This window comes from Pristis pectinata, chromosome 17, assembly GCF_009764475.1.
Source record: "Pristis pectinata isolate sPriPec2 chromosome 17, sPriPec2.1.pri, whole genome shotgun sequence".
Taxonomy (NCBI): domain Eukaryota; kingdom Metazoa; phylum Chordata; class Chondrichthyes; order Rhinopristiformes; family Pristidae; genus Pristis; species Pristis pectinata.
This window is the reverse complement of record NC_067421.1, coordinates 16,569,383-16,593,871: the sequence shown is the minus strand read 5'-3', so window position 1 is coordinate 16,593,871 and position 24,489 is coordinate 16,569,383. Positions and strand designations below refer to the sequence as shown.

The following is a 24,489-nucleotide window of genomic DNA, read 5'->3' as shown; positions in this document are numbered from 1 at the left end:
AAGTGTTTATCTAAAGTGATTAACAATTAAGCAATCAGTTACAACTGGTTACTTGAACAGACTACAACAACTATGAGCAGAGGCTGAGTTGTATTTGGGGGAACTTAAGTAAGTGTAATAGGTGTATGTGAGTAAATTATTTCATTGCTGTGCAATTTAAACAGTGGGAAGACTGGAAATTTGGAAGAAGTGAGCATTCAGTGGAGAAGTGGGGAAGACAAGTGGCTTGGTATTAAGGCAATGAGTCAGTAAATCAGCCAGGTGTCAGGAGTTGATAAAAGTTTGCTCTTATGAAATTTAGGTGCAAGAAAAGTAAATAAACACAAAAGCTTTTTTTAAAATGTGCATTTCTTGACGCATGTGTGCATGACGCAGCTTTGTGTTACAGAAAATTGCGCTACAGACCATTGTCTCAGAACACAACCCCCAGTAACACAGGCATTGCCTATGTAGCAATGTATTTATGAGTTTGGACAGTGTGTAATTTAGGTGTGGTGTGTCTCCCTTGCATCTGGCGCCTTTCTTCTTGCTGGTAGAGGGCATCTGTTTGGGACCTCAGATCCTGAGCTGTCAGAGTAACTTCTCCAGTGTCGGCAGTACATTTTGTAGATGGTATACATGGCAGCTGGTGGCACAAGAAATGAAAGTACAGGGTTGGGGTAACAATGCAGCGGCTGGTTTGCCTGCGAGAGTGCTGTTGGGGCTGCACTCATCCAGGGAAGAGGAGAGTATTCCATTCCTCATAGGCCTGTGCCTTGTGGATGGTGGAAAGAATTGGAGGTATCAGAGAGTGAATCACATGCTGCTAGATTTCTTTCTATTCAGGATAAACTTTATTCATAATAAAAGACAAACTATATACAATGGCAAAACAGTGCAAACCTTTACATTCTTGTACAGATCATTCATTAGTGTTACCTTTTTATATATATATAAAAAAACAGCACCGATGCCACACGAGTGGCTCCCTGGGATCTACCCGGTCCCGTATTTACAATATTTAGGGGCTTTCTCGCCTGTCCCCGCCCCTCCCTCTCCAGTGGCAGAAGAAGCCTAAACTGTAGTTCTTCCCCACCGAGCCTTTGCGTTGGCTGCACCCAGCTTCAGTGCACCCTCAGCACGTACTCCTGCAGCCTGGAATGTGCCAGCCGGCAGCATTCCCCTACGGACGTCTCGCAGTGCTGGAAGACCAACAAGTTTCGGACAGACCAAAGTGCGTCTTTCACCAAGTTGATGACCTTCCAGCAGCAGTGCTAGATACCCAGTCTCTGCTTTTGTAGCCAGAGATTTTATATATTGGTCAAGTGGATATTCTGGAGAATGCTTAATCCACACTCCCTTCTTTACCTGAAAGTTGGTGGGGGAGGGGTGGGTGAATTAGAGGATTTTGACTATGCTAACATTAACTGTATCCCAGATTACCTGAAATGCATTTGTGAAAACAGTTTTTATCAGTATTTCACAAAGCCAAGAGAGGGCATGTACTGGACCTAGTTTTAGAGAATGATCCTGGGCAGATAGAGAGGGTGTCGAGGGGAAGTGATTAGGCGGCAGCAGCAATAATTTGGTTAGTTGTAGCATGGTTACGGGAAAGGACAAAAAGGGGGTAAATATTCTAACACAAATACAGAAAATGCTGGAAATGCTCAGCAGGTCAGGCAGCATCAATAGAGATAGAAACAGAATTAAACATTTCAGTCTAATGACTTTCCAGAATAGTACCAGTGAATGTTCTAAATTGTGGTAAGGCCAGTTGTACTATGCTGAGCCATGGTTGAGGAAGAAGGAAGACACCTCAGAAGGACTGGTGTGGAAAGTGACCTCCTCAGAACAGATGTGACAAAGCTGGAGAAACAAGGAGACAGGAATGGAGCAAAAAAATCACCTGCTGGAGGAACTCTCTGGAGGCGAAGGGATGGTCAGCATTTCGGGTTGAGACCCTGCATCATGACTGAGAGTGTAAGAGGGAAGATAGTTGGTTTTAGAAGTTCGAGGAAGGGATGAGACAGTAAGTTAAACAGTAAGGGAGCAGTGGTAGATATTTAAAGAGAAGATATTAAGGGCTCAGACCAATATATTCCCAATTGTCAAAGGAGAAACTCACAAATCTGAATATCAGGAAAACAGCATAAAAGGGGAAAAAAGGGAAATTTTTGATGTTTGCCCAAAGCTCATCACTTCGGAATATATGGGGAAGCATATAAGATGATGGGTGAAATAGAATTTGGAAGGGGAAGTAAATGTATGTAAAAATACCGGCAGATCAAATTGAGGAAAACAGTATGATTTTCATAAGTATGTGAAAGGAAAGAGTAAATCCTATCAGAGACCAAACTGGCAGCCACATTGACTTTAGACCTGAGACTCCAGAATCTCATCCGCCACATCTAGGCAGAGGAGGGATATACTGGGGGACATCAGAGATACTGTAATCGTGACCTTCTTCGAAGAAGGGAGACCAGTCCGATAGTGATTACTACAGAGGGAAATTCAACACCAGAGTCCCCCTCAACTGCTTCCTCCCAGTGGCTGAAGAGTTGCTCTGGAACTGAAGTGTAGATTCTGCAGCTAGAGGCACATTGGACATATTCTTCGCCTTGCAATGACTCCAAGAGAATTTGCAGAGCACAGTACCAGCCTCTGTACATGGCCTTTCTCGACCTCACGGAAGCCTTGGATTTCTATCAACCAGGAGGGACTGTGGCACACTCTTCTAACTTTTGGTTGTACAGAGGAATTTTGTCTCCATCTTATGTCTTTTCCACGATGGCATCCTAACAACAGGTTCCATGATCCTAACCAACAAGTCTACAACAGAGTCAATCTCGGTGAATACTGGTGTGAAACAAGGCTACACATTGCCTCAAGTCTTTTCAATCTTTTCTACCACAGTGCTGCATGTCACCTCCAACAAACTACCTTCAGCAGTGGAGAAAATAGGGAAACAGCTCAATCTACAGGAGCTACACTCCCAAACCAAGGTCACACAAACCTCACATGTTGAGTTGTAGTATGTGGATGACACTGCATTTGTGAGAGCTTCAAGGACGAGCTCCAAGCCAATGTGATGGTTCATTGAAGCATATGAACCATACCCTCAGCATCTGCCAGACAGGGGTCCTCGACCAACCTGTTCCCAGTGTAGAACACTGCCCTCTGACAAAGAAGGTTCATGCCAACATCCTGGGAAATGGGGACACTGCAAAGACAGACGTCAATGATGAAATTCACCGCCACCTTCAATGCACCAGCACAGACATTGGTCCATTGAGGAAAACTGTATTGAAGATCAACACCTTGTACCTAACCCATGGCCTTACTGGACTGCAGTGATCCATCATCTCCTAGATGCTTCTGAAACCTGGTCGTGTCATTCCATGCCCAACACTAGACTGCCAAAACAGACACTCTATTCTGAGCTCCATCATGGGAAGGATTAGCTTGAAAAGTTGCAACATCCCCCTGACTCCTGGGAATCCACGGTGTGTGACCAAAGCAGAGAAGCAGCATTTTGAATGGTATTGAGAACCTGAGTCTATGCAATGGGAGCACACAGATCACCCTGTGTAAATGGTGGGAGAAGCACACTACCTTACCGTCCCAATGCCTGGCCTGTCAGGCACGTCCTGCCCATCTGAGGAAGAGTCTGCAGCTTCCACATTGGCCTCATCAGTCACCTTAGAACCTACGGAACCATAGTGGAAGCAAGTCATCCTCGATCCTAAGGGACTGCCCAAAAAGATGGTGAGGGTCAAAGACAGAGATCCTGGAAGTGGCTCGGAGTCCATTGGAAATCCATCCCCACCCACTCATCACATCCTCATCTCCAAATAAAACCTAGAAGGTTTCAGGAGAATAATGATCAGAAATCTGGTCCATTGTTGCCCTCTAATCTGAATCAGTCCCCACTTTATGCAATACATTCCTAAATAAAATGCAAGTAAGGTTTGTCCCTTTAAATCACAGATTGCGGAAATACTGAAGTTCCAGTAGCTATGGAGAAAAAAAGACTATCCACCCCCAAAAAATATGGCCCTTCACCACCCAACCTCCCTCACTTTCTATCACTCCAAGATTAACCAAAAGACCTTTTTTCATTTCTGCTTGTTTTAAGTTTGTGTAATTTTCTACTATTTTCTTTCAAAAGATATTAACCTAATTATGCATTATTCTGGGTTTGGGTCTCAACATAATTATACTTAGAGACACACAAGCCAATTCACCTCATTACTGAATTATTTTAGATTTTAACCTCTTCAATACTGTCAAAAGCACGTGAGAAAATATTTTTATCTTTTGCAAGCTACCAAGTTTTCAGAAACTTTAAGCGTATGCTGTGTCAAGAGGTTTCAATCAATTTTTTTAAACATGTATTGATACAAGCAAAACAAAACTGTAAGGTTTGTTCTGATAACACAAGGTTTCTGAGGCTGAATATTTCTGATCTTTGTGTTATATTCAATACTCCCTTGAATACAAAGTCACAACACTTTTTTTTCCCTTGTTAAATAATTTTCCAGGGAATGAATACTGCCCTGGTGAAACACACTACTGAAGTAAATCAAGCTATAACGTGTCAATTTTCACATCGTTGAGCTTGCAGTTTCTCTGTGCCTTAAGTACCAATTCACAAAATGCTTGATAGTGATGAGAATTAATTCTACAAACGGACTATTGATAAGTTAGATTTTATCCATAAAGGAACATTACAGCTTCCAAACTGTTTCTCAGTCCCCCAAAAACGTCAAAGATATGAACAATTGGTGATTCATACATGTTCTTTATAGATAGTCATTTTAAATTTGTACAAATATAATTGAAATGGAAACATTTTACTCTTAAAGATATTTTATGAATGTCTTCACAACAATATCCTTTACTATTTGGTTCCTTCACTTAACACTGTGTTTTCTTTAATGTGAGCAAGAAACTTCACTAAGACCTGAAAAACAGGTTATGTTGGATTAAAACTCTATCTACATGGAGATCCAGTAAAAATCAAATGATCACATATCCAGTGAGGGAACATCTGCATCATGGAGCAGAATGAGTTTCATTGTCAGCAGTTGCAACCAACATCATATCCGTGCGACTGTTCAAGCGCAGGTAGGTGGGTCTTGGATTTTCTAGTGAAGCAGCGTGTGTTGCAAACCTCCTGTTGTCATTTCTGATCTAATTCACAGTGGAACAGCAGAGGAGAGTGGTTTGGTACAGGTTGGAGATATCATTGTGGCTGCCAATGACAAGCCTCTTGTTGATATGACCTCATGAACATGCTCTGGAGGTGTTGAAGAACATAACCCCTGGAGACTTTTGTGGTGTTGATTTTGAGAGGTCCTGAAGGCTTCTCTACTCACCTGGAGACCACCTTCACAAGTGATGGGACACCAAAAACTATATGTGTTACCAAACCTTTGACACCTGTTACCAACTGAGCGATTCTCCCATTCAAGATATCCAAAGCAGCAACAACTTTAAAACTGAAGATAAAACAATGAGTGACACCTCTAACCCAATGACAGAGACATGGGGCAGCGAATTCTCACTGGAGCCTAGTCCTCCAATTGAAATCAAAGGAATGATATCTTCAGTAATTTATAATGCTTCGAAAGGAGAATATCCTTGTTCCAACACTAGCAACTTGATGAGAAACAATAAAACTGAGAATGATGAACTTCTTAAAGATATTGAACCTGTATTAAATCTACTGAAAAGCAGTAAGAAGCTAGAGAAATATGATGTTGGACTCCAGGTGGACAGGTAGGCAAGAATTAAAATGTTGCCAATTATTTTCCTTTTCTATTCTGGCTCTATTTTTAAAAAAATGTTTCAGCAAAATCATGTTCCCTGATGCTTGTGAAAAGAAGTTGTATGGGTGGGGTTAGGGTGTGTGTGGGGAGAAGGGGTTGTACTGTGGAGGACGTGATGGGTGTGTATGTAGACAATACGACGAGGATTTCCTTGCATCCTGTGCACTGAGCAAACTTCTGCAAAATCAGACCCCCACATTTATTTCTCTGCAGCCTATTCAGTTCCAGGAACCTGGTCTGCCAGTCAATGAGAGCCAGGTTAATCTTCAGCATAATTCCATCCAGTCGTCTTGGCTCTATCCTTTATTATGCTCAACTTATGCTTAATAATTTAAATCTGAAATGGATAAATTTATAAGTCTATCCATCTCAGATATAAATTATTAATTGAGCTCAATCCACTAACATTTGAGAAAGAGAGTTCCATATTTTTATTGCACTTGGCTGGAAAGAAGTGTTTCTAATCTTCCTCCACACTCTCTCGCAATGAAACAGGTCATTAATAAATATGGTGAAAAATTGAAGATTCTGCCACAGATCCTTGTGGAACCATACTTGTTGCTTCCTGCCAATTTGTGGTGCCATGTGTTTTCCTGAACACTGTCTTCTCCATCTTGACTGGTCAATGATTTGCCTTCATTTCCATGACTTCTTAGCTTGAGCTAACAGTTTAATTTAGAGAATGTGTCACTTTAATACTTTAAATTGTTTCTAGTCACAAGTATTAACTATTGATGATTGTTTATTCTCACCTCTGTATATCTGGTTCCTTGGAACTGAATGCTTCCATATCTGCACAGTCATTTTTGGACTCAGTCAGCACTCAAGGCCAGAGATGAATTTCTACTGTGGAAGTCAGTCTGCGTTGTAATAAAAGCAGACAACAACAGAACCAAGGAGTGTACAATAAGTGCTTTATTATATTAATGCTAGTGGGAGTGAGGGATACAGAGAAAGAGTAAACAGTGTAACACGAACTCTATACTGAACTCCACTCAGAGATTCACATGTTGGTGCCCCTCCTTTATACTTAATCTAAAGAAGCCTACATGCGAAGTTGCACATACTTGGGCAGTTGCTTATAGCAAACTTTTAGCAAAACAAGATATGCCTTAAGCACTTTTGTTTCCCACAAGCACCTGCACATCTTGCAGTCATAACTATAGTCACACCATGGTTAAAGCAATAACGGCTATACATTATTAACCGTTACATTTCCAGTGATTGTAACAAATTCGCTTTCCCATCTTGTTAAAGGGAGGAGCTAACAGCTCTATTGAAATGGGGTGCAGAGGAATTTCACATGAAACGTGTTAATTTTTGTGCAATAACATGGCTTGGTCTAGTTTCCAGATTATTTTTCTGTGTGAAGGAAGATGTCTGTCAAGTAATAATGATTTACTAATGCTGCACATCGAGAAAAGTTACAGCAGGTGTGGATACGTTTCATTAAAGCGGAAATTATGTCTGATATACCAGAAGTGTATATTACAAACGATCACAAACTCCTGAAACTTTATTTAATGTTCCGTATGCTAGTTACCATAGAGCGGGAACTAATTCAATAGATGCCTAGTTTATGAGTGGGTATCAGTTCTGGTTTGAATGGCTCACTGAGCTGTTGCTTTAAGTTAACCTTTGAAAAAGCTTCAGGTAGATGTCTTAAACATATCAATTGGCAAAAACCTGAAGGGTCCTTGGAAAAGTAATCTGCTGTTTTAAGAGAAAACGGTAAATTCTGGACAGAATATTGTGACCCAGAAAATTGCAGCTCCTCTCCAGGTCTAAACTGCCACGGAGATCATGATGAATGTGGCTTGCAGGCTGCAAGTCAGTCTTATGCTTTCTTCTCATTATTACTGATTTCAGCACTTTCTCAGCACCAGTTAGGCTTTACATCAAGAGTTCAATGTCATGAGGGGATAACGTCTACATTTTAAGCGAGAGCTGTGTTGTGGTTGGAGCAGGTGCTCAAATGAATCTAACGGGGAAAAATTGAAAGTGGTACAATACCGCTCTTGGAGCACTTGGTAGAAGAAGCATAGGTTGGACAGATATCCTGGCATCTTTAAGGGGTTTGGATGCCCCTCTATTCAGGGGCCTCAGCAGGTTGACATAAAGTTGGCAATGGGAGCCTTGCTAGAAAGCTTGTTAAAGAAGTATGGATGAGTCTAGCTCCAGCCTGGCATGGGGTTTTGCACAGAGTTCAGAACTATTCTTTCCAGTGGGGAAGAAGTGGCTAACTTCATTAGGAAGTATGTGAAGCCTACTGTGATGCAGTGGCTGATGTTGCAGCTTCCATTATAGTGCAAGAAGATGCCAACCATTCTCTGAGTGTTGCAGTGGAAGTACAGACTTCTGGCATAGCCACCAGAAGCCAGGAGATATAAAGCAACTTGCAGGATGTTACAGTAGTCCTGTCCTCCAGCAAATTACTGGAGTTCTTCAGTAACCAACCCAAGATGATTCCCTGTTGTCCCTTCTGAAAAAGACAATCCTCACCATCCCATCCTTGCTGTTCCGCTAGTGCTCATAATGTTGTCTCTAAGCCAACACCCATGTTGAGGTGGTGAAGTTAGCAGCCTGCCGTTCTCAGCTCAGAGCTGCAGATGACCATGTGCCCAGGCCAACCTCAACTCCTCCACTGAAAATCAGTGGTCTTCCACCAGCAATGCTGCAACCACTTGTTGTGAAGGAGCACAAGAACTGGCAACAGCACATGGAACATAAGCACTAGGTAAGTATGCAAGGGTACATGCGTTGGGATGTGGTTTCGTTCATTTTGAATTGGATTTTATTTTTGCACCTTGATCAAGCTGATACTTTGATGGGCAGTGACAGAGGGGAAGTGAACTGTGGGAGTGTGAATTTGAATTTAGTTTGTAGTTACTGGATTCACACTTGGTGAGTTCTTCACTGACATCCAGGGCAGAAGGAGGACGGCACAGTAGTGTAGCGGTTAGCGGAAACACTATTACAGCGCCAGCGACCCAGGTTCAGTTCCCGCTGCTGTCTGTGAGGAGTTTGTGCGTTCTCCTCATGTCTGCATGGGTTTCCTCCCACATTCCAAAGACGTACAGGTTAGGAGCTGTGGGCGTGCTATGTTGCCGCCAGAAGTGTGGCAACATTTTGCGGACTGCCCCAAGCACATTCTCAGCAATGCAAAAAGACGCATTTCACTGTGTGTTTTGATGTACATGTGACTAATAAATAAATATCTATATATCTAACTTGTCTTCTTTCTTCATCTTTAACTTCTTGCTGTCTAGTTGGTGCTGAGGGTTTTCGTTCATGACAGCAAGTAATGAAGGAGAACCTTTGCAGAATGCAGAAGGCCTGTACAGATCTTGACACTATGCCCCTTGAGTACTGCAAGGTTATTCCAGACCAGTCCTTGCATCATTTCAGCACATCAATAGCCTACTAGACCAGGGCTTGTGCAGCAGAATAGCTTTCACTATACACTTAAGAGGAAAATATTGCAATGTTGGAACTCCAGAAATAAAAACTTGAAATGCTGGAAACACTCAGCAAGTCAGACAGCATCTGTAGAGAGAGCGGCAGAGGGATTATGTTTCTTTTTTCTCTCTTGCAACTTGCTCTAATGTTGTTATGTTCCTTTCATTTATTTTCTCAGGTAAGTTATGTATAATTTATGTTTGTCATGTTTGCAATGTACTGTGCTACTGCTGCAAAAAGATAATTTTCATGCCGTTTATATTCTGGGTCTGAATGCCCATGTCAATAAACTTAAACTTAAAGGTTTGAGTAACTGTTTCTCTTCCCAAAAATGCTGCTTGTGGCTCAGTATTTCCAGGATTTTCCATTTTTATTGTAAAATTCATTGCTGAAAGTCCATAAATGTTTGACTTTATTTCTGACAGTAAGCCATTACTAAGTGAAGCTTGCAAATCTTTTTCTTCTTCAGAAGTCCCTCAGAATTCCGAATGACTTGCTTCCACTCTGGCTTTGTAGGTTCTAGGATGTCAATGTGGGAACAGTGGATCATGTGATGGGTGAGGACATGGGATGGAAGGTGGTTGTTGAGGTGGTGTGATTCTCCTGCTGCTGTGGCAGGGCCTCTGTGTGCTTCTGCTACATGGTTCTGAGGTTCTAAACACTATCCCAATACTCCTGCTTCTCTCTGAGCAGCCATGGGCCCGAGATTCCCTAGAGTTAGTGGGGATGTTGCAACTTTTAAAGGACACTTTGAAAGAGATCTTGAATTCTTGAATATTTTCCTCTGTCCGCCTGGTAATCTCCTCCCAGACGAGAGCTTGGAATGTCTTTTTTTAGGAGTCTGATGCTGGGCATGTGATCAACACAGCCATTCCATTGCAGCTGACTGAGTGTGACAAGGCCTTCAAAGACAGGGTTTGTCTTTCAAATACCCTTTTCCTCAATTGACCAAAGACTCTGCTGGTGCATTAAAGGCAGTGGTGAATTTCAGCACTGATTTCTACCTTTGTAGATAGATGGCTCCTGAAATATGGGATGTCTCATGGTGAACCATTATTGTCAGAGAGCACTGTGGTGCAGTAGGGACTGGTTGGTAGCAGACCTTGGTCTTGTGGATGTTAAGGCCCATCCTCTTGGATGCTCCGGTGAATGAGTCAACAGTGTCTCACAGTTCGGCCTCTGAGAGTGCAAGTGCAGTGTCATCTATATACCCAGCATTCTACACCCGACATATAGACAGAGACTGAGGAAGCAGTACCAATGGTGAGGACTGCAAAGGTATGGTCTAGGGAAGCGGAGGAGCATTTACAGGACTGCTTTGAATTGGTGGACTGGACCATATTCAGAGACTCATCTTTGGATCTGAATGAATATGCCATGGCTGTCACCGACTTCATAAAGACCTGCATGGATGAGTATGTGCCTTCAAGAACACGCCGAGTTTTCCCAAACCAGAAGCCCTGAATGAACCAGGAGATTCGCAGTCTGCTGAGAGTTAGATCTGTGACGTTCAAGACCGGCGATCCAGAACCCCACAAGGTCTAGATATAACCAACAGAAGGCCATCGTGAGAGCGAAAAGGCAATTCCGTGTGAAGTTATAGGAAGTAAGGGCATGCAAACCCTGCCACAGCTGTCGTGCATCCGATTGTGTCTCTAACTTCACGCGGAATTGCCTTTTTGCTCTCACGATGGCCTTCCGTAGGTCGTATCTGTATCTGTAGGTCACCAGATGGTGTGGGGATTCACACAGGTGTAGTGTTATTGTCTCTTTCAAAGCGTGCATAGAGGGTGTTGAGCTCATCAGGGAGTGAAGCATCACTGCCATTTATGCTGTTAGGTCTCACCTTATAGGAAGCAATGGCATGCAAACCCTGCCACAGCTGTCGTGAATCCGATTGTGTCTCTAAGGCAGTTGTGTCTCTGATGAGCTCAACACCTTTTATGCATGCTTTGAAAGGGACAATAACACTACACCTGTGCAAATCCCCACACCATCTGGCGACCTTGTGATCTCTGTCTTGGAGGCCAACATCAGACTATCCTTCAAGAGGGTGAACCCTCTCAAGCCGTCAGGCCCCGATAGTGTACCTGGCAGGGTACTGTAAGTCTGTGCCGACCAACTGGCTGGAGTGTTCAAGGACATCTTCAATCTCTCACTGCTGCAATCGGAGGTTCCCACCTGCTTCAAAAGGGCATCAATCATACCGGTGTCCAAGAACAGCAGGGTGAGCTACCTCAACAACTATCGCCTGATAACACTCAAATCTACTGTGATGAAGTGCTTTGAGACGTTGGTCATGGCTCGAATTAACTCCTGCCTGAGCAAAGACCTGGACCCGCTGCAATTTGCCTAACGCCACAACAGGTCTACAGTGGATGCAATCTCACTGGCTCTTCACTTGGCTTTGGAGCACCTGGACAACAGCAAAACATACGTCAGGCTGCTATTTATCGATTACAGCTCAGTGTTCAATACCATCATCCCCTCAATACTAATCACCAAGCTTCAAAACCTGGGCCTCTGTACATCCCTCTGCAACTGGATCCTCAACTTCCTTATCGGGAGACCACAGTCAGTGCAGATCGGTAGTAACATCTCCTCCTTGCTGACAGTCAACACAGGCGCACCTCAAGGATGTGTGCTTCGCCGACTACTCTACTTTCTCTACACTCATGACCGTGTGGCTAGGCACAGCTCAAATGCCATCTATAAATTCGCCGATGAAACCACTGTTGTTGCCAGAATCTCAGACGGCGACGAGGAGGCATACAGGAGTGAGTGGTGTCGCAACAGCAGCATCAGCAAGACGAAGGAATTGATTGTGGACACCAGGGAGGGGAAATTGGGAGAAAACACACCAGTCTTCATTGAGGGGTCAGCAGTGGAAAGGGTGAGCGGCTTCAAGTTCCTGGGCGTCAACATCTCAGAGGATCTATCCTGGGCCCAACACATTGATGCAGTCACAAAGAAAGCACACCAGCAGATCTACTTCATTAGGAATTTGAGGAGATTTGGTATGTCACCAAAGACTCTTGCAAATTTCTACAGATGTACGGTGGAGAGCTTTCTGACTGGTTGCATCACCGCCTGGTATGGAGGCTCCAATGCGCAGGATCGAAAGAGGCTGCAGAGGGTTGTAGACTCAGCCAGCTCCATCACGGGCACAACCCTCCCCACCATCGAGGACATCTTCAAGAGGCTGTACCTCAAGGAGGTGGCATCCATCCCTAAGGACCACCACGACCCGGGACATGCCCTCTTCACGTTACTACCATCGGGGAGGAGGTACAGGAGCCTGAAGACCCACACTCAACATTTCAGGAACAGCTTCTTCCCCTCTGCCATCAGATTTCTGAATGGTTCATGAACCCATGAACACTACCTTGTTATTCTTCTTTTGCACTATTTATTTACTTCTGTAACTTATAGTAATTTTTACGTCTTTATGTCTTGCACTGTAATGCTGCTACAAAACAACAAATTTCACGACATATGTCAGTGATAATGAATCTGATTCTGATATACCCAGCATGTCTATCAAAGTCTTGGTGAACTTGATTCTGGAGGATGGTCACTGTAGGTTGAACAGTTCCCCATCAATTCTAAAAATCAGCTCTGTGTAACATATAATGTCAAAGTAAAAATATGTTTGGGTATTTACAGGAGTAACATCCAATATTCCAGAAAATTGGCTAGTCCAGAACTGGTGGTCCCAAGGGCACCAAATTGTTGCAGCTTAACTCTCTAAAATTCTGTAGGAGCTTTGACTGGCTGATGCTAACAGGATAATTCACTTCATAAGTGAATTAGATTAGGGGGAATAGTTTCAGGGTTAAGGGGTTGTCCACGTAAGACTGAAATAAGGAGGAATTCCTTTTCTCTGTTGTAAATATTCAGAATTCTCTGCCCCACAGAACGGTGGATGCACAGTCATTATTAATGGCTGAGGTAAATTATTGAACCATGGGGAACAATCAGGGATCTTGGGGATCAGATGGGAAAATAGAGTTGCAGTTTAACAATCAGATCAGCCTGGATCATATTGATTGGTGGAAGAGGATCAGGAGTCACATGAGCTAGAACCTCTCTCCTATTTCATGTTCTTATGTTCTCAAACTATTCACACTGATTAAAGTTGCAAAAACCTATTTCATGAGAGACTGTTAAAATGCTTTCCAGTCGAAACCACAATTGTATTTAAACTAGAATGAGACAGGCCAGACTAATTAAAGCTGCAAGGGATAAAACTGCTTATTTCAGGAGGGACCATTTGGAGGAGGTAGGGGGAGAGAACTTGCCCAAATTTTGTTGCGGGGAAAATGCTGGAGTTCATTATTGATGAATTATTAGTGAATCTTTGGAATTCTGTACCTTTAATTGACATGGTTTAGAGGAATACTATTAACAATGACCCTGACTTTTATTAATAAGACAAGAGAATATTTGAAGTTAGGATGTGTGACAAGGGTTTATTGCTTGAGAGAGGGGGAGGGAGAGAGTGGGCTGGGGAGGGAGAGAGGACCCATGTCAATTTAGCACAAAAGTTCCTGTCTCACTCCCCACACTCCCCAGTAGCAATCCTCCACCACACACCAGGTCCAATGAATCGTATATGAAGAAAGGTTTCACATAAGCACAAAAATGTTTCAGGTTGACTTCCTTTGCTTAATTAATAAAAGCATAATGCTGTGCAAATATATTCTCAGCTCTAGATATCCTGGAGAAAAACACTGCACCATGTCATAGAATTATTCCACAGCATTGTAAAAGTCGACCCGCGCTGTAATAAAGCAGAAAACAGTGGAACCAAGGAGCGTACAATTAATGCTTTATTATTTAACGCTAGCGGGAGTAAGGGATACAGAGAAAGAGTAAAAAGTGTAACACGAGCTCTGTACTGATCCCCACTCAAAGGTGTTTGTGTCCCTCCTTTTATATTTAATTTAAAGATGCCTACATGCGGAGCTGCACATACTTGGGCAGTTGCTTACAGCAAAATTTTAGCAAAACAAGATATGCCTTAAGCACTTTTTTTTCATGCAAGCACCTGAACATCTTGCAGTCACAACTATAGTCACGCCATAGTTGAAGCATTAACAGCTTCACACCATTAACCCTTACATTTCCAGTTACCTCTTACAGCATCCTACAGTGACCTTAAAGTGTTTGTGGGTGATTTTACATCTTACTGTTTTTATCATGTGTATTTAGACACCTACCTCTGTCAAGAAGACAGACAGGAAAAATACCCAGGCATTTTACAAGACAGATTTAGATTTTCTCACAGCTGTCCAGTACACCTACATCCCTCACCACTGTCCATCCTCAAACCTCATCCCCAATTACATTTCCCATTCTCCTTAACTGACCTGATATTTTTGCTGCTTCCAATCTAAGAGGGCATCATTCCATCTGTTCATGACACTTTGCTTGAAGTTGCTGCTGAGACCTATGATCTTCAAAAGTTTTATCTTGTTCCCTGTACTACTGTCTTGAAAAACCATATGGAATCTTACAGCACAATGTCATTCAGCTTATTGTCCCTGTCTGAATCTTTTAAAGGCTCGTCCATTTTAGTCTCACATTCTAAGTTTTTCCTCAAAGTGCTTGAAATTAGTTCTCTTCAAATACTTTTTCCACTGTTTCCTCAATGTTTCTATGACAACTGATTGCCCTGTTCTCTTGGATTGCAGATTTTATAACAACGCAATACGGGGAAAAAAAAATCTCCTCTTAGCTACCTTTTAGGCTCTTTTTCCGATTAATTTACCTACCCACAGAAGAAGTAAAAGGCACTTATCATCACTTCATCAATCACATCTTTTGCAAACTCTCAATGAAACAGAAGTTCTACATTCCTGGCATTATCCTCTTCCATACCCTCCTCAGATGGCTCAGAACTGTATGCAGTTCTCCACTAGTCCTTGGAGCCTCCATGAGACCCAACCAGCACCATGAGGGTAGGTGTCTGGAATAATTCATCTATGCCGTTTTACATACATTTATAGCTCCCCTCGTTGTTCACCCTTTCACATTTTGTCAATCTTCCTTCTTAATTCAGTCCTTTGATGGAAGCTCATTCCTTGTTAGGATTCACTGAAAACCTTTAAATCTCTGTCACTCATGTGCTGACTTCATTGTATATTCTTCATTTTCTTGGTTCTTGATAACATTTCCATGACAAAGTAATGATTTCCAAAAATAAGCTGGATGTAACTCAAAGCAGCTGATTTTAAGGCAAAAAGAAAATCATCATTTAATATGAATCGTATGCAGCAGCATCAATGTATCAGTTGCAAAGTTCAGTTGATACTTTTATTCACTTTTTGGAATGTGGGCACTGTGGACAAGGCCAGAATTCAAAATTTATTGCTCATCCCTAGAGTTGCTGATACATTATTTACCCAAGGTTGATCCTGTACTTTATCCAGAATATTTTCTGTGCTCTTGACTGCTTGTTTATCATCATTTATATGATCAATAACACTGGTAAACCAGCTCACAGTTATGTTGCCCCAGACCAGCTTTTCTCAATACAAACAGTAAACTGAATTGGAAAGCGGGGCATAACATATTGTGAGTAAGAACCTAAGTCTTGTCAATTCAAACCGACAGACATTGATGGTTCAGTTTGCCTTGGACCAAATGAGGAGCGTGTGATGAGCTGGTTGTCAGGTGTTAGCACGTCTGACTTCCTGCTACACCTCTGGATTCTTCATCGAGTCCAGTCATGGAGCACAGATGTGCTGGAAAGAGGGTGCCACTACACTTTGCACCTGGCCTTCCAGGCTTTATACCAGGATGGGCTGGTGTCCAGCAAGCAGCCTCGAATGGGGTTGGTGACCCTGAGGAAAAAGGTGTTACTTCATTTTATTTCACTTTAATGTTTTTAATTGTTTGTATTTTAGATGCTCTTTATTACACATATTTTATTCCTAAACATTTTTCTCTACTTTTTTTTATTATTTTTACATTTGTAAATCTCCTGGAATAGTTTTGAAGTGTCTCTGGCTATCAGGGCTATATTAACACAAAGGTTCTAAATCTTTGACATACCCAGGTTGTCAAAGATCATCAGAGAGTTCTGGAGGTGGTGCCACAGGGCACTCTGCCTGAGCTGCACTATGGAAAGCTATCATCTCTTGGTTGCAGAGAGTCAGTTCATTCAGTCCCCCACACAGTCAATGGAGGTCCAGGTGTGTGGCGCAACATATAAGATGCTGGAGGAACTCTGCAGGTCAGGCAGCATCTATGGAGGGAAATGGACAGTCAAAGTCCAACAAAGGGTCCAGATGAAGGGTCTCGACCTGAAACGTCAACTGTCCATTTCCCTCCATAGAGGCTGCCTGAACTGCTGAGTTTCTCCAGTGTTTTGTGTGTTGCTTCAGATTCCAGCATCTGCAGTCTCTTGTGTCTCCGTTCAGGAGTGTGGCTGGGTACTATTTGTGATAAGTCTGGCCAAGACGATTCAGCCCATTAAAAATCCAGTCTGATTAATAAGCTTGTTCTTAAAAGGAAACAGGATTTTTTTTCTATGATAATGAAATGATTTATAATTACCTGCTGTGGTTTCCTTCAAATTAGTTTGGTGCCACAGCTATGAAATGACGTATGATTCATTTGACAGTGTTACTGGGTCGTGTTAGTGAATCTTAAAAGTTATTCCAATATACACTGAAGTATAAACCACTGTTATACATCATATGAATGGAGATGATTACCTACAAAGTTGCCCTTGATCACCAGCAGGTCATAGGCAGTTTAGTAATGGCTGTGTGACTCCATTTCCAAAATTCTCTTCCTATTTATTTCTCTTATAAAGCAATGATGAATCAGAAATATGCTCTAAGACTTATTTTTATCACTGAACTAATAAAAACAATGTTTACATATAGGAGCATGGCGGATTTAAACCAACAGTGCCTGCGTCTTCAAAGTGAGAATGACAGAGTCCCTAATGATCTGCCGACAGTTCTTCCGAATCGATTTTCAGAACAGGTAAAAGAATTCGACCCAGCACTGGCCCCAGATACATGCAATGTGAATTGTATTAAAAATGGAACTAAGTTATTGTACAGGTCATGCGTGATTGTTTATCAATTACCATTTTATTGCTCAATCATAAGAAATGCAGGGATAGAAATCTTTCTCCAGTGTATGTGCTAAATCAGTGATAGAGTTTCGTAGGTGTATTGCACTCGGTTTCAAAAAACCTATGGAACTGATCTTCAAAGGAGACATTCAAAGTCCACATATCACAATATTGCACATTTAGCCCATGTGACTGAGGTTAAATTTTAGCATCATAATGTTCATAATTAGAAAAAAAACAATTAGAAAACATTAGATTCTTTTGTTTGCAACATGAAAGTAAGAATAGATTGGTATCATTTCTGCTACAGGCAAGGCCAGCATTTATTATCCTTGAGAGAGTGATGGTGAGGTACTTCCTTAAACTAGTGCAGTCCTTCTGGTGAATGTACTTGCAAAATGCTGTCCAGTCATGACGAAATCATGGTGAAGTATTTCCAAATCAGGAAATTATGCGACTTTGAGGGCAACCTGCATGTGATGATGTCCCGACATTCCTGCTGCCATGTCCTTGGTGATGGGGATGACATGTTTGGGAGGTGCTGTTGGAGCAGCCTGGGTGAATAACTACAATGCAGTTTGAAGATGCTGTAAGCTGCAGCCAGAGTGTTGAGCTTCTGAGTATCATTGGAGCTGCAGTCATCTAGGCAAGTGGAGGCTAGTCCATCCTGACTTGTTCCTTTTGAATGGTGGAAAGGCTTTGGGTGTAAAGAAACGAGTCACTTGCTGCAGGATACCTGGGTTCTAACCTGTGCCGTTGTGGCTGGACCAGTTTAATCTCTGGTCAGTGGTGAGTCCCGGAATATTGATGGTGAGGGAGTTGGAGATGGTAACGCCAATGAAAGTCAACAGTAGATGGTTGAAGTCTCTCTTGTTACAGATGATCAGACCTGGCATGTTTGTTGCTTGAATGTTACTTGAAAGTTTTCAGCCTACGCCTGAATTTTGTTTCGGTAATACTGCATGCAGAGAGGGGCTGCTTCTGGTGAGGAGTGACAACTAGAATTGAACATTGTGCAATCAGCCAACTTCCTTACTTCAGATCTTATGCTTGAAGGAGGATCACTGATGAAGGAGTTGAAGATGCTTGGCTGAGCAATGTCCTAGGGCTGGAATGATTGACTTCCAATAACTATAACCATCTACTTTTGTTGGAGGTATGACTGCAACCACTGGTTTATCTCCTAATGTGCATTGACTTTAGTTTTACCAGTGCTCCAGAACAGCACGCTCTTGTCAAACGCTACCTTGGTATTGAGGGTACCTCACCTTGAAAATTTCATTCTTTGGCCCATTTTTGAATCAACACTGTGAAGAGGTCTGGAGAGGAGTGAACCTGGTGAAAGCCTAATTGGTCAGGTAATTGGTCAGAGAGTTTGATAGCACATTTGATGACACCTTCCACCGTTTTGCTGATGAAAGAGAATAGACTAGATGCCAATTAATCATTTTGGACTTCTGGACTTTTTGGACAGAACAAACCTCAGCAATTTTCCATAATGTTGGATAAATGCCAATGTTGTTTCTGTTCTAGAACTCAGAACAGCTTGGCTAGAGATGCAACTGGCTCTGGTGTATCTATCTTCAGTTCTAGAGCCAGGATGTTGTCTGGCCCCCAAACATTTTATGATGTCAAGTGGAGTGAACTAGTTGAAAACTGATCTCTGTAACGTTGGGGATCTCAGGTGCAGGCCAGCATGGATCATCCAGTCAACACTTAGGACTGAACATGGTTGGAAATGCTGGATTAGCAATTTTTGACAAAGCAATAATAAGGACACCTGATGTTCAGCTTCTTTGAATTATTTGGAAAACTGAATATTCCCAGGACAAACCTTTATCCCTCCTACCTAATCTCGATTTGGAATTTATTCCTGTGGTGGAAAACATTGACTTGTTTTACTAAGCTAACCAGGTCTTCAAATTTTAAAATGTTTATCCACAAATCTGCATTGACCCCTTTCTGAACAATGTTATTTTGTACATATTTTGATCTTAATTAAAATACTGGTTCCATTTATTTCAGGTGATCCCACCTACGGAAGTGTCACCTACGAAGAATTTGCCAAATGACAGCCCATCTAAGTCTCCCCGTTTTATTAAGATAAAGAACTGGGAAACAGGCAGCATTTTAACTGATACATTGCACCTGAACTCTCGAATGGTAAGGTTAGCTTCTTGGAGATTCAAGTTGTGGCTTTTGCAGGCAATGTTTGAGCATTTTAGTGCAGTGTACTACATTTCTGGAATTCAACTTGTTCTGTGCTTACAGGCAACTGGGTGTAGAGAGCAGATATGCATGGGATCAGTAATGATGCCAAGCCAACACGTAAGGAAACCAAGTGGAGCCCGAACAAAAGAGAAGCTTCTTCCACTGGCAGCGGACTTTTTCAACCAATATTATACATCCATCAAAAGGCAATTATTCAATTTACTCCTGCTTCACATGGAAGCTTCTACAATTTCCTGAATTCAACTTCAGTGATTGTGATTAATCGTAGAATCATCGAATGATTACACCACCCAAGGAGGACGTTCGGCCCGTCATGTCAATGCCAGCTCTCTACCAGAGCAACTCACTAGTTCCAACCCCTTGCCTCATCTTCATAGCCTTGCAAAATTTTCTTCAGTATATATTTAACCAATTCCCATTTGAAGGCCACAATGGAAGCTGCATCCACCACATCTGCAGGCAGTTTATTCCAGATTCCAACCACACGCAGTGGGGAGAAGCTTTTCCTTGTGTCACTGTTACTTCTCCTTTATTTTACACCTGTGACCCATGGCCCCTGACCTCCCCACCAATGGCAACAGCCTCCCACTATACACTTTCTATGGACCCTTCATCATTTTATAAACTTATATCAAATCTCCCCTCAGCTTTTTCTTGTCTAAAGAAAACCGTTCCACCTTCTTTAATCTATCTTTGTAACTATTAAGTACATTAGGTAAATTTCTCTTGAAAAATCATTAAAAATGATGTATAAGCTGATATGCTCTGGTAACCCCTCAATTAAGTTACTCCATTTCCTCATGCAGTGCATCACTGTGATAAGCTTGTGCTGTGTAATTATATTTTGCTAACTTTCCAGGGAAATTTGGATGATTTAATGAATACTTAAAAAAATTTGGGCTGGAATGCAAGAGGAGGATTTTTTATTGAATAAAGAAAGGTGAACTAAATCTGATCATATTGTGTCTAGGAAGTGAGGCCAAATCCAAACCAGATAGATTTGGTGAAAGTCTCTTGACTTCCTGATGACTGATGGAACCTTAGTGACATCAAATTGCGATTTATTGACCTATTTCTCTGAGATACATAGGACAAAACTGCAGATTTTTAATGATTTTTTTTCTGGAAGTCCATGAATTACATTGGGTAGGAAATGGAAATGGCACATTAGTGTAGAATATGTGTTAAGGGAAGGAGAGAGGGGATTTGTCAAAGTTGTTGTAGTAGTTTAGTAAAGTTAACACAACAGAATCAAGTAATTTAGGGGTGTCGGATTCTGACAAATATTCAATTCTCTAATCACAGAATCTCTTGACTGGGCCACAATGTTGTCAAAATACAAAAGTTGCGATATTTTGACTGGTTTCAACATTTGGAAATCTGCTCTATTTCTGAAACCACAACCAAAGTGAGTTCAGTATCAGGAATCATCTTGTGCTCTTGGATATATTGGTATTGGTTTATTATTGTCACATGTACCCGGGTACAGTGAAAAACTTGTCTTGCATACCATTCGTACAGATCAATTCATTACACAGAGCAATGAGGTAGTGCGAGGTAAAACAATAATAAAATGCAGAAGAGTTACAGAGAAAATGCAGTGCAGGTTGACTATATGGTGCAAGGTCATAATTAGGTAGATTGTGAGGTCAAGAGTCCATTTTATCATACTTATCTTTATTTTGGAAATTGGAACTATTATCTTGCAAATGTGCATTCCTTTTGAACATAATGCTACTTATAACAAGCATAAAGCACTTTGTTTTGGAACAGGCATGGATCTAAGGCTCACATTCAAAGGATGGAGGAGGTGACGAAGGAGATTGAAACAACTGGCACTTACCAACTTAAAGACACTGAGCTAATTTATGGAGCCAAACATGCCTGGAGGAATGCTACCCGCTGTATTGGGAGGATCCAGTGGTCCAAGTTACAGGTTGAGACTTGCTCATGATGCTATGAAAATGTTCTTTAAATAGCACTGTCATATGTCAAGCCTTGTGGGTATGATCAGACTTAAAGAGCAGAAACATGCAAAAACTTTTTTCAAACTTTACAAGCCATGGAATTGTCATGTTCCAAATCTACAGAAAGTCATGCTCATTGTCATACAGTCTCATTATTATGATTCCTTGACCTTGGTTTATGGTATGTATAGCACTTAGCAAGAATAATGATCATGTATTCAACAGTCCTCAATCTAAATGAACAGTCACTGCTTTAGTTTGCTAAACCTGTAAGCTATACATTTGTGCTTGAAGACTGAAAGATAGATACAAAGGCTAGAACACAGAAGCTACAATGCGCTAAACTAATTCAAACACAGCTCCCTGGGATGCAGTGAAGATACCCATGTTTTGCAATTATCTATTTTACTAACCATAATGCTAATTTTCTGATTAACCATAATTCCAATTTATATGTATTGATATGTTTTATGATGGTTACACATAAAAATGGTAACTAAATAACTGAATAAGACCCACTTATCCATTTCTGAGAATGTGAAAGAGAGAAATCCTTGTGGGGAATTCTTTAATGTTTCTTGATGATCCTCCCCACCCCAAGATATTAATCTAACTTTCTTAAATATTGATAATCCTACAGATGATAGTTCAGAAATCTATTGAACAGAAATAGGAACTGAATCTACAATATTTTCCTCTAGTACTTTGCAGAACTGAGCTGGAATTGCAGTAAGAAACTGATAATGAACGAAAACTTCACTTTCTCCAGCATGAGGAAACATCCCACAAACTTCTTTTATTGCTGTTTGCTGTATATCAAATAACATGTTGTCATAGAACTGGAGTTATGGAAGGAAATAGATAAGTTATCAAAAAGTAGAAGATAGAACTTAAAAATAAAAGAACGGTATCTGATTGGTTACCCTTTTGCAATGTTGTTAATAGCTGTGACATTTGCAGGTTTTTGATGCACGTGACTGTTCCACTGCTCACGGCATGTTCAACTACATATGCAATCACATCAAGTACGCGACCAACAAGGGAAATCTCAGGTTGGTGACCTATTAATCACCTTTATCAGGTGGTGTGTGCATGGATAGAAAACCACTTATGTTCATTATTAGGCATTGGACCTGCAAATATAAAATGCAATGGGCCAGATCATGCTGTTCACGTGTCAGTGGCTCCATTGCACATGCTTCATTTTGTCTGGACCTTAGCTCCTGTATAATGCAACACAGCCATCCATGGATATATTGTTTTAAAGAGGAAACATGAGTAGCCTTGAAGCATTGTATTGATTTGATGTCACAATGAATGTAGAAAAAGACATGTCCCGGTTGTATTTCCTGTGTACTTTATTATGAATGAAGTATATTTCTGAAATAAAAAAATGCAACTCAGGCAGCTGACCTCCTGCTCTGCTGCTGTACTGAGAGCTTGGTGCTGAGAGCTGAGCTCAGACATACCAAGCTGTGGGATCGGTTGCACTTTATATAAGGTCCCTCCCCTTTACGTCAGCTGTGGCTGGTGAATGTAGTGCAACCCATTCATTTAAATGTGGTCAGCAACTTGACTGAAAAGCACTTTTAATCACTTTATTTCACTTAATCTTAATGTCTTTAATTTATATCAACCTACACAAGTTTTAGGTCATTTAAAAAAATAATATAAATTGTCTTGAGCAATTTTTTAATGTGTCTGATTATACACAATTAAAAGCAGTTCAAAGACCTTTGACAAACTATCAAAATGTCATTAAGGAGGTCCAGGGCAGGGTTTCAGGATCCACTGACTGAAGTCTATCACCACTCACAGGCTGCTCTCCCTCATGGGGCTGCCACAGTCGCAAGGCCTAGAGGGGGTTTGGGCCAACAGGACTGCAAAAAGTAAGTGTGGCCACAGAATAGCATGGGCAGCAAGCATGAGTAGTGAGCTGGTTCAAACTCTATCCAATCACCACACAAATGTTATATCTATGATATTGTTTTGCTCACTGTTCAATGCAGCCTTTCACCCTCTTAAGGTAAATACCATTATTTTTGATCAAGGATATTTTTAACCCTTCAATTTATTGTCTTCATTTACTGAAGATGTCAAGTCATACAGTAGATGAATACCTCATTATTTAGGGTACTATCTCATTCTTCAGAGAAGTACCTCATTTGTGAACTTGGACCATTTTCAGGAGCATTTACCATGAGATTTCCTTATCCATGTGCTCCAATTTCATACCAAACGAAACAAAGGGATAATGATTGTTGAAGCAGGAATTGTTTCATGCAGTTAAATCTATGATTTATTGATTTTTCCATTATTTTAACTTGTAAAGAGTGACTAATCTTAGTAGAATGATAAGATACTGATCTCTATTCCTATTACACATGGCATAGAATATTCAGTCAGGTACAAGGTGTCAATCATCGTGCACAGTTCTTAACTCCTGTTCTCTCTCACATCCTAAAATAGTATCTCTCTGAGAAGGATGATAAACTGAATGAACTCCACTGCAACTTCCAATCTGAATTCTCTGCTTTCTACTGCAGGACTCAACTAACTGAGCTATATAATATTATCCATTAGATCAACTAACACTGGCAGTTGATTTTCCCAAAATATTAACTAATTCTTCAACTGACCATCTTTCAATTTGATTAATTTCCTGGTGAAATCCTAATTGTTAACAAGCCCTACACCTGGGCTTTTAAAAGTCATTTTACATTGCTCAGTTGCGTGTTTGTGGATGCTTCACTGATCTTTGACCAGTCGCTTTGCATAGTATGAAAAAGGGAAACATAGATCATGAAAATAATATACCCCACTTTTACTTGAAAATGATCTCTTATGCTTAAGGTAATTCCCTGAAGAACAGCTGGTAAAAGATCTATGGCAGCTATTGGATGACTTGAGATCAGTAAATAAAAAG

At 41.2% G+C, this 24,489-nt stretch overlaps 1 protein-coding gene across 1 annotated transcript in view; it reads left to right on the top strand.

Moving 5' to 3' along the window:
• The window catches only part of nos1 (nitric oxide synthase 1 (neuronal)), a 73,236-nt gene that overhangs the window by 7,027 nt on the left and 41,720 nt on the right, over positions 1-24,489 (top strand). Inside the window, 5 exon segments of the mRNA XM_052031986.1 lie at positions 17,168-17,270; positions 19,390-19,527; positions 19,636-19,781; positions 21,370-21,532; positions 22,524-22,615. Of these exon segments, the coding sequence (XP_051887946.1) occupies positions 17,172-17,270; positions 19,390-19,527; positions 19,636-19,781; positions 21,370-21,532; positions 22,524-22,615 (638 nt within the window). The 5' untranslated portion in view covers positions 17,168-17,171.